Source organism: Aulonocara sp. 'chitande type north' Nkhata Bay, linkage group LG1 (assembly GCF_057382095.1).
Source record: "Aulonocara sp. 'chitande type north' Nkhata Bay isolate Kocher_YH1m ecotype deep benthic linkage group LG1, A_spYH_male_GT1.1, whole genome shotgun sequence".
NCBI classification, from domain to species: domain Eukaryota; kingdom Metazoa; phylum Chordata; class Actinopteri; order Cichliformes; family Cichlidae; genus Aulonocara; species Aulonocara sp. 'chitande type north' Nkhata Bay.
The window spans coordinates 29,197,747-29,209,048 of NC_141344.1; the positions used below are offsets into that span (position 1 = coordinate 29,197,747).

At 39.9% G+C, this 11,302-nt stretch overlaps 1 protein-coding gene across 1 annotated transcript; it reads right to left on the bottom strand.

Moving 5' to 3' along the window:
• Positions 1-1,403: 1,403 nt before the first annotated feature.
• Positions 1,404-7,965, bottom strand: LOC147339307 (retinaldehyde-binding protein 1-like). Its single transcript, XM_086292253.1, has 8 exons — positions 7,855-7,965; positions 7,139-7,179; positions 6,579-6,707; positions 6,280-6,484; positions 4,899-5,077; positions 4,657-4,815; positions 2,561-2,671; positions 1,404-2,469 (listed from the first exon to the last, which is right to left on the bottom strand). The coding sequence occupies exons 2-8, from the start codon at positions 7,145-7,147 to the stop codon at positions 2,323-2,325; spliced, it is 939 nt and encodes a 312-aa protein (XP_086148379.1). The 5' UTR covers positions 7,148-7,179; positions 7,855-7,965; the 3' UTR covers positions 1,404-2,322.
• Between the last annotated feature and the right edge of the window lie 3,337 nt (positions 7,966-11,302).

An 11,302-nucleotide genomic window follows, 5' to 3' on the forward strand; every position in this document is an offset into this window, starting at 1 on the left:
TACAATCTCCTTAGCCTGCACCTACCCACTCAAACTCTGCGTTCCTCCAGTCAGATGCTTTTATTGGTTCCACGCTCCCAGTTATAATCTAGAGGTGACAGGGCTTTCTCCATTGCCACTTCAAGACTCTGGAACAGTCTTCCCTCTTTCATAAACTCCTCTTCCTCTTTGGAAGTCATCAAATCAAATTTGAAGACCTACCGATTTCCAAAGGCTTTCGCATCTCTTTGACACCACTTTTATTCTGCTTTAGTTATTCTGGTCTTTTATCTCATTGGATGATGTATGCATGTATATATGTATACACCTATTTTATGTACACGTATGTGTGCTTGTGTGTGAATGTGTACACTTTCTTATATGTATCTGCATATGTGCATGTACATCTATATTTCTACAAACAGGTGTATATAAGAGTCTGCTTTGTGTGTCTATATATACGGATGTCTGACAGTGTTTTTACAATGTTTCTTATCTATTTTAATTCTTTTTTATTTGATTTTATTATCTCTCTGTTCAGCACTTTGGCCGACACTTGATGTCTTTTAAATGCGCTATATAAATAAACTTGACTTGACTTGATAGCTGGACTGGCCATCCAGCTACGCTGCACAGCTGCCTCTTCTTCTCTCACTCTCTCCCCCTCCCTCTCTTGCTGCTACTTCAATCACGAAACTGATCAATGACTTTTCTGTCGCAAGTCCCGTCTCTCTTGTTTGTTTATCGCCCACTTTGCACCAGAAAGAGGAAAACTGCATGTTTAAGCTGTTGTTAGAATTTATTTAATATCACTTTCTAGTATCAGGTGATGTTTGCTGGAGCCACAGACATACAAGCTGCTCATAATGATATCGGTTTGGATGTCTGGTGAGAGGGAAACATGAAGATGTAACCAGGAGATGTCCTTACTGAAACATCAGAGCTGAACAGGTGATGGAGAAACAGATTTACCTTTTAGGTGACATGAATGAGTTAAAGAGAAGTTATGAACTGTTTCTGAGAGACAAATAACACCAGGATAATTTTTTACATAGCTGACATCTGTGCAGGGGCGGGTCTAGCAAAGTTTTGCCAGGGGGCCAGGTAGGGCATTAACAGGGAAAGGGGGCACAAACAAAGAAATACTTTTCTTTCTTATTCTCATTTAAAATGTCTAGCTTTTGATAAATAATTATCTGAATCTTACAACCAAAGTGGTCATCTGATGTAAAATGTAATCATACATATATACCAACATAACAGTGTACATCACCATCACAACAGCATTTGTTTTCATTCAAAGGCTTTATGGCTTTTCCTATAATTCCTGGTGGGCCGGTCTCTAGTCGGGGCCCGGGCCGATTTTTTGTCCCAGTCCAGCCCTGGGCAGAGCATTAAACAAACAAAAAACAATACAACAAACGTGTGGGAAATCTGTTTATGGTTCATGTGTCTGAAAGAAAAAAATATATCAGCCACTACATCAGAATAACAGATTTTAAAATCACCAAATATAAGGACTGGATATCGGCCTTAAAAAAAATCGCACATCATTCAGTCTCTAATTTAAAACTCCATTATTTTAAATATACTCATTAATTAACCCTGGTATAACCATTTAACCCTAGAGTGGGTTTAGCTGGTTAAAATATAGAACAAATGATAAAAATGGTCATTAATTTAAAAAAAAAAGATGCACAAAAAAGATTTTATTTGACATTTTTCAATCCAGTGCAACCTCCAGAATGCATCTTCTTGGTACATCACGCCTCACATGATATGTTGAAACAAGGCCACTGAGGCAAGCAACTGTTCCTATTTAAGGCACTGCATCAGGAGGCCCTTTATTCTAAAACATGCCTTATTAGTTTTCCCTCTGGATATCAATCTCAAATTCACCCCTCGAGACTTTGCTATGTTGAAATCTGTATCACGGGGTCGTAAGCAAAAGGTTGTTCTGTGTACAGCAGATTGATCTATGAGGCAAAGCACACCAAACACAAATCAGTCTGGTCTTGACCAGCTCTGTCATTCTTCCTCCACTCATACATGTCATACATGAGAGGAATGTCAGTACATGTCAATGTAAAGTAACAAGTGATTACTATCAGTTATTCTCTCCTTCATATATCTAAACAACATCCTTTACCTTTTCCATTTATATAACACAAAACATCCCCTGCTTCTAACCCTACATACGTCTATGTACTGCCTGAATTTTTTTTTTTTTTAAAAAAAGTAAAAATCTAGCCTTAATACAGACCACATATCTGATCTGATCACACAAAAAGCACTTCAGGTAAAAGGCTCTACTCTTGGGTTTGAAATGGGAGGATTGTTTCTTCAGAGAGCGGTGTCTTCAGAGCCAAAAAGCTTTGTGGCGATGGGCTGGTAGTCGGCCACCGGTGCTTTTCCACCGAAGTCTGAAGGCAGGATGTCTGCATCGAATTCTTTGAGGTAGTTGTCCAATTCATCACCATGAACAAAGACCTGAGGGAAGTTAGAATCAGCATTTAAAGATGTAGCTTAGATTTAAAACCAAAAAAATATAGCTGCTGTCAGTTGTGTCCCTTATCTTTACCCTCTCCAGCAGCTTGCTCTTCATGAAGGGTTTAACCACGTTGTAGGTAGTGGTGAAGTACCAAGGCTGGTGAATAACGTGAACTGCCTTGAAACGGGCTGGGAACGAGTCCTGCAGAAAAACACAAAAGAGCCAAAAACTAGTTTGAGGCTCCACATCAGCTTTCATTCTGAGTCTGTTTGGGCCTGCAGTTGGGGTGGGCGATATAAACGGTATACAGTAGAAATTATATGAATTTGGTCAATGTTAGAGATTTTGACTAGGCGCTCTACCATGATAGCGCATGTTGACGGAGTCATCAAGCTGCGCCTGTTTTGGTTGAAAGCATTGCAGCGGCTGCAAGCAATATCATCTGCAAATTATGCCGGGCGACAGTAATAAGCCAAAAGCTACGCTTCCTCCACTTCCATACCATTGATTTATTAATGCTGAATTCTCTTGCAGCTGCTCTATTCCCATCTGATTATTTCAGTTGTTCTCCTGACTGAAGTTTGGTCCGTTTACAGCATCCTGTCATGCGATTGCATTTGTCCCTAGTCATCGGGAACCCTCGCGTTAACTTTTATTGAGTGGAAAAAAGATAGCATTCATCCTCCAGCTTCACTGTGTTTATGCTAACATAGCTGTGTTGCTAGCGATCACATAACACATCATTGTATACCAGCTAGTCCAACTTCAGCAACCCTAAAAAAGTCACTGCTGTTTCGTTTTCTGTCTTCATTTATGTTGGAAGTGATAGCAGAGCTGTACGTTTTAAGTCTTTTAGAAATCTCTCAGTCAAAATATCATGTTTAGGTGGAAACTAGCGAGCTGACTTCCTGCTAACGTCTAACTCTGTTAAATTTAATAAATTCTGTTTTCATGGATGCCTGGATGTTAAACTTAATTGTTACACCTGGTAAAGCAGCAACACTGATCATTTTATTAAAGATGAAAGAATTTAGACAGTTTTTAACTCAGTGATGCCGCTGTGTTCCTTTGACTTTGGGACCTGAAACAGATGGTGTTTTGGACCCAGATTATTCTGGGGATTATTCCGGATTATAAGGCACACTGTCGATTTTTGAGAAAATGAAAGGATTTTAAATGTGCCTTATAGTGCGGAAAATACGGTATACAGAAGAAGAGAATATATCGCGATATATATCGTTACGGCACATGCTTCAAATTAATAATAATAATAATAACTTTATTTATAAAGCGCTTTCAAACAAAGTGCTGTACAGCTATTTGAAACTAAAAAGATGAATAAATAAAAGCAATAAATAGCAGTATAAGTAAAAACACAATACAAGTTAAAAATAGTAAGAATTTAAAAACTAAAAGACATAGAATTAAGACATGTAAGATAGGGTGAACAAATGTGTCTTCAACTTAGTTTTAAAAACCTCCACAGAGCGTGCCTGGCTAATATCTTGAGGGAGGTTGTTCCACAAGAATGGGGCACGAAAAGAAAAAGCACGCTCTCCAACTGTCTTTTTTCTGGCTCTAGGAACCTTTAGAAGGCCTGAGATCGTAGAGCACGGGATCGAACATCAAGGTGTAAAAGGTCGGAGAGGTATGAAGGTGCCAATCCATTTAAAGCCTTGTAGGTGGGCAGCAGGATCTTAAAATCTGCTCGAACCTGACAAGGTAGCCAGTGAAGAGCTCTCAGTACAGGGGTAATGTGCTCAAATTTCCCAGTTCTTGTTAAAATACGAGCAGCTGCATTTTGCACCATCTGTAGACCTCTGAAACTTTTCTTTGGAAGCCCGTTACAATAATCAATACGTGAAGACACAAATGCATGGACAAGAACCTCTGCTGTAAAAAACTTGGGCATGTGGTTCAACATGGTGCTCTCCTTCGAGTCTCATGTAAACTCTGTCTTATCAGTATTTAGGAGCAAGAAATTATCCGATAACGAGCCCCTAATTGCAGATACACAAGATTCTAGTTTAGAGACTTCAGCACAATTTCCAATGGTTAGAGGAACATAAAGCTGCAGGTCATCAGCGTAACAATGAAAAGCTACATTAAAAGAACGTAAAAGAACACCAAGAGGCAGTGATGTTATACTGTGATTTGGATTTTAGGCCATTTCGCTCAGCCCTAACCTGCAGCATGTCCACCATCTTCTTGAGCTCAGCTGGCTTGATTCCTGAGGCATGCTGCATTGTGAAGCCTTTGAAGTTCTCAATCAGCACAAATCCATTGATCTGGGTCTCGTCATTCTCGAGCAGCTTCTCTAGGATCACGCAGTATGCCCTCAACACCTATTACACGCAAAAGGACATATATTTCACAGAGTACACTTGGATGACTGAGCTGCAGCTGTGCAGGGCTGCTTTTCGGGTACCTCATCGAAGGTGATCTCCTCCAGGTCCCAGTTGTCGATGTTAAAGAGCAGGACCACGCGGCCATACTTGTCTCTGCTGGGCAGAACCACTGGGTATCCCGCTTCGACTGTGCTGCGGACTGCCTCGGGGGTCAGGTTCTCAAAAAGCTCAGGATACTCCTTCCTGAAGCGTACGTAACCTGGAGAACCACAACCAACAGATCAGCTGCATTCTCATTAGTTATTATTAATCCCCATCTCTCTTTCACGGCGCGTCTTTCCCGTTTTACTCCCATCACCACCAGTCGGTCGTGGTAGATGGCTGCTCGTCCCTGTGCCTGGTTCTGGCGGAGGTTTTATCCTGTTAAAAGGGAGTTTTTCTTTCCCACTGTCACCAAGTGCTTGCTCAAAGGGGATTATTGGATTGTTGGGTTTGTAGGGTCTTTACCTTACAATATAAAGTGCCTTGAGGTGACTGTTGTTGTGATTTGGTGCTATGTAAATAAAACTGAATTGAATTGAATTCTCTCACTGGATACTAATAACTCACAACCCCACAGTGTACACAGCACTGCATATTTCTGATGCACCCACACAATGATAGTCCTGTGTCAGTGGGGCTCCAGTCCATCTAAGCAAGGCACCAATTAACCCACAGTAAATGTGTTTATGAGAGAGAGAGACAGAGAGGGAAAGACAGTCCATCTGGATGTGCATGGATTCCAGTCTCACACGGAACAACTTTTCTATATTGATGAATGTGCAGGTGTTTATTTTTGTTTTTGTGGGGATGGAGTATTCCAACAACAGCAGCACCAAGATTCAGAAATTCTGGTTCCAGAATTATGCCAATGCTTGAGTTAAGGTTACTAGGTTTAAGATCAGCTCAAGGTTTAATGGAATATTACATTATTATATTATTGGAATAATAAATGGGCATCATTTTGACCCAATCTGGTTAGGAAACAGCATTCTGATCATTCGGAGGATTGAAAAAAAGATTAAGAGGTTTTTGTGTGTGCAGGGCAAGTCATAAGGTGTCCTCACTATTGTCGAATTGCTCTTTTTAATCTTAACCCGCTCCCAGAGCAGCAGAAGTTCCCAGCAGAACGCGGCGGACTCACAAGTGAAGCAAACCTGCCGTCCCATTTGGACACACAAAGAACAGCTTTGTCAGCTCACTCAGAAGAATCTCAAAGCTCCCAATTAATGAACACATGCCCCCCTGCCTCAGCGATGGCCTGGGATTCATGCATACGAGGAGCACAAAAGAGGCCTCACCATCAATTACTGAAGCGCTTGGGTGCCAAAATGATGCAAGGAAAAAACTCTCTTTTTTGTCTCTCTACTCAATGAAATAAAGTGCTTCTCATAAAGTTGTATTTAGTAGGTTGGAAATCACCTTTCATGAGCTCGTGGGCCCTGTCGACATCAAACTTGCGAGCTCTGAGGAAGCGCAGGAACAAAGAGTCGGGTTTGTCCCCAAAGCGCTCCAGGATCAGCTTGGCCAGGCCGTCTCCATCGGCTGCCCTCTCTTTCATCAAGGCCCGCAGGTCCTTCAGTGATGATGCCCGTCTCTCATCTGTCTCATTCAGCTCATCCTTCGCCTGGAAGGGTAACATCAGCACGAACCCTGAGCCATCCAAGGACCATATATATGACTCGTGTATTTGCTGCCATTAGAAACTATGCTTACTTTACCTTTTGCACAGTGTGTCCAGGCAGTTTGTGGCACAGCCCAAACACAGGCCCATGATCCTTCACTGTCAAATGCTCCAGCTTTGACCTCATTGCTTGCTCCTCCTCTGACACCATGCGAAAAGTACCAGTCTGCATGACAAAAAATCCACGTTAAAATCCTCCTTTATTGTTTGTGTTTTACCTCATCGTTTCAGGCTTCAGTAGTTTTCAAATAAAAATAAAAGTATGCATTAATTGTGCAAAAAATGGGTCCAAGGACCTCCGGACTCCATACGATGCATGCCAGCGAACGTCTGGTTAATCTGCTTCACATGATCGCAGAAAGGACTTCTAAAGCCATTTCTTAAAAACAGCTTAAGGACCCATCCCAGAGCCAGCATTTACTGGCACAATAACAATACTAAGCAGCATCATGTGCTGACAGTTAGACCTCAAAGCCCTCTAATGCTTTTAGCCCACACTGAACCACTGAACTGAGGCCAGAAACTGACCTAACTGCCGTAAACAGAGATAAAGTGACACTGGAGCACTCTGGACTGTTGCAGAGAAATTGAACTTACAGTAGCCATGGTTGCAGCGTCTCACAGCAGCGACGCTAAAACTGTGGAGGAAGAAGATTTGGCACAAACAGAACGTGACCACATTACACCAAAAAGAAACAATGCAGACGCTCTTTCAATTAATGATGTATGACATAATCTGAGAACTACACAAATACAACATCACCAGGAGGACGCAATAGCATTCAAAATGAAGAGGTGGGTCTTTAATACATTGTATTGCTCATTAAGCAGCTTGACTGAAAGCATTTTTTTAATTGAAAAGTTTATATATATATATATATATATATATATATATATATATATATATATATAAACAATTTGCTTAAATATAGTTTCAATTCTGTATAAAGCCAAATAATTGTTATAATTGAGTTAAAGCTCTTTAACCAAGAATCATGACACAGGTGCTGAAGTTTCTCTTCAGTGAGTGTTTTAGGCTCTTTAGAGAGCAAAATTCAAACCTGATTGCAGTGCAGCAAACAATAGAAGAAACTTAGCACAAATGCATAAATCCTTCATTTAAACTATGAAAGACGTATTAATCAAAGTAAAAAACAAGGTTTCTGTCAATTGACATCAAAGCAAAAATATTTTGTTTTTAATGTGATTTTTAGTTACTACACAAAATATGATACATATATCCTCAAAGTGCTCATATGTTATTTGTCTGTGTTTATCTGTCTATCGAATGATTTAGAGCTGAGCAGCCTTACCTCGAGCAGACAGGATCAGAGACCTACAGCGAGTGGCAGAGGAGACAGCAGGGACAGAGAGGACCACGAGGGGAGGAGTTACTGGAAGAAAAAACACTCAAAGTAGGATTAAAATGACACAGTGGATTACGACAGGTGGCTAATCTAGATGATGCAAACTGCGATGCAAAGCGTGAGCTGGGATGGAGTCCCATGGTGCCAAAATGAAACATGCAAGACAAAGAATAGAATTTGTTTTAAATGAAATTAAAAAGTGAAATTTTATTTTTTATTTTTTATTTTAATTGTATGAAAAAAGATTTATTGAACAGGTATATGACTCGGCTTCTTTTCTTTTTTTGCTCTTGATGTACATAGAAATATACAAAAGAGCCATCCATCCGTTTTCTTCTGCTGATCTAAATCAGCACTGTGGGGGGGCTGGAGCCTGGTCTGGCTTTAGGAATCAAGCTTAGGAACTTCTTGCTGTGAGGTGACCACTGTGCTGCCCTCAAAATCAGAATAAAAGAAACCCTTTCATTGAGAAAACACATGAATTAAACAAAGTGGTGTGTTTTTTGTTTTGCACCTTAGGACCACCGTACCCTGGACCAAACCTTCCACAACAGTTCTTATTAGCACTTATTTCCACATTCTCATGAAATATGCATTTCACTATCACTGATGTAGGAGAAATCCCACCTTTCATGTCACATGTGCTGTTAACCCAGCACATGTGACATGAAAGGAGGAAATGTCATATGAGCGAGAGGACCATTAGCTATTCCTTTATGCACATTCTTTGAAATCCTCCTCAGAGGGGATCACTTGTTTTGGGTCCCACATTATGGATTACTTATCCATGACTGCACAATATCAGACAAACTGGCCTCTCTTTTAGTTCCTCTCACTAATTGCAGGAAGTGAGAATCCATGTTTTGCTTTATTTCTTTTAGAGTTTCTTTTATTGGTTGTTCAGTCTAGCTGACCGTGAGTGACCTTAATACCACTAAGCATTTGTAGTTGCTGTGACATATGTTTGATATGAAATTTGTTATGTTCCCTTTATTATGATTTGTGAGTTCATGAGCACCCCCTAATATTTTATCATCTAACTGCCATTGTCTGGTCAAAACATGCTGGAGGTTCGTGTCAGTTTTTTGTGTACTTATGAAATGCCAGTGCAGTAACTCATTAAAATAGATGTTGAATTGGTTAAAAATGTAATTAGTCTAACTAGGTGATTTGTTAATTGATCATAAGTGTAAGCAGGAGAGAATGCAAACTTTACACGTATATGTATGCGTGTTTATGTGTATTAACGTAGATGTGTGTCTGTTTTAAGTTTGTTTTTCTTTAGTTTAAGCTTTTTAATACTGCCGGCCATTAGTTTCTATTCCCCATTCTTTTTCTCTTCCCTTGTTTTGTCTTTAAGACAGATGACATAAAATCTACGGAACAGAATGTAACGAGAGGCTGAGTACGGACAAGGAGCGAACTACTTGAATTCAACTCCGTTGAATTTTGTTGAAGATCAAGACCAGTTTCCTTAAAAGTGAGCTTTCTGAGCTCTCCCTGCTCGTTCAGTATCAGAGTCAAAGGTTCTTATGACACTCAAGGCAAACATAGATGGCGTAATGTTAGCTTATAACCTGTGCTTGTTGGGTTTTTTTCAGCTGGCTTGTTGTCAGCTTTTCAGAGTGGAGACGGTCGCTCTTCTATGCTGTTGACAATAACAAAATTGAGACAATATCAATTTGACATGCTTTTTATGTATGTGAGCAGAAACATGCTAGTTTCTGCTCACATACATAAAATGTAATTAGTCAGAACCAAGATGTCCAGATGGCGGCAACATAGCGGTTTCCAATAACTGGCCTGCTCTTATGCATTTTTAATGGATTATTACCAAGTTTATGTGAACGCATCAGTTCGTTGGAAGACGTAAATACACACAAATCGATCTATATTTTTTAGTAAAACATTCATTTTTTTTAATCACATAAGGTTGAAGCAATGATCGACTGTATCTTTAATGGCTGGATGAGTCATATGACATTTGTCACCTAAATCTTTTTCCTTTTTTTTAAATGGCAACAATCTTTGAAATGTGGTGTGCATTCAAAAAAACCTTTTCTGTGCAATTATAAAAAAACAAATCATGTTTTTTTTATGTGGTTTGTGACATTGTGCTTCCTAAGACCAAGTTGTGCCATCGCAGCATGAAAAAGGAGAGCATTTTAGGTACTTAGGATGTAATCTGCATGTCGGCGAGACAAAATGGGAGTATTCAATGGCATTACTGTAAGGAGGTTAATGAGGTATGGGTAAACCGTCCACCCCACACTAAAGCTTGATGCTCTGCCGGGTCTCCTTCCTCCACACACTGAGGCCTCTGTGATCTAGAACTGGCAGGCTTACTGTGTCATTGTTCGTCTATCAGAGGCTCTCATTAGTGATTTTCTTTCTGCTTTTTTGAATAAGCTCTTATTGCCTTACAGAGGCAGTCAGGGGTTAACCACTCCTCCATGTATCACATCGGATGTGGCTATGTTTTTTTTTTTTTTGTTCTTGTCTCTGGGTTAGAGTAAAGCTCAAAGATGCGAAGGAATTCCTGTCAGTTATGTCACCCTGCAAGCCAACAAGCAGGACTCTGTGACCACAAATCTAATAAAGAAGAATTTCGAGCTGTTTTACTGTTTCAGTGCACTCTGATCACCTCTGAAGTGCGAAGTATACTGTGCATCCTTTTACAGTGCAGGGTTCTCCTGGCATTCATGTGGATTTTACTTTGTAGACCCTCAAAACATAGCTGCCACTCCCTGACAGTGCACCACACGACACTGCAAGTAGTAGAGGCACCCATATGGAAAAGATATATATAAATCTTATAAAGTTTGTATCTGTCTTGTGTGAAACTTGTATGAAAAGCATATAAGAGTGAAAACAGATATAAGATCCCTTGAAAAATTATATAATGAAACTTGTATGTTTTGGATACTTACTAAAACAATGTATGAAAGTAATGAGAAAGTGGCCACTTTCATGAGCAAATCACATATAAGTTTTTACTATTTCTTTCCATATGGGCACTGCCAACATTTGGGGGCACAAAGGGGACTTACACTATACTAAGGGGATGCTTTTAACATTGTGGACAACAGAAGTAAAATGTATTCAGTGTATGGGAATTATTAGGGCAAAATCTACAGTGTATTAAAGATTTCAGGGAATGAAGATGATGTACTACAAATTAAATGCTAAAAGTAAAATTATTTATTCAAGATCTTCAGTCAGCCAGCATACAACTTCGATATCACTGTTTTTATTATTTAGACCGTGCCCTTGATCCAACACAGCTGATTCAAATGGCTAAATGATCTCCACAACACGTTTTGTAGTTCTCCAGAGGCCTGGTAATGAACTAAGCATTTGATTCAGGTGTGTTGACTCAGGGTGAGATCTGAAA

Coding starts and splice junctions, on each gene's coding strand:
- LOC147339307 (XM_086292253.1), bottom strand. Junction 6,485..6,578: donor CTGGACACACTGTGCAAAAG/GTAAAGTAAGCA, acceptor TTACCCTTCCAG/GCGAAGGATGAGCTGAATGA. Junction 4,816..4,898: donor AGGAGATCACCTTCGATGAG/GTACCCGAAAAG, acceptor TGCGTGTAATAG/GTGTTGAGGGCATACTGCGT.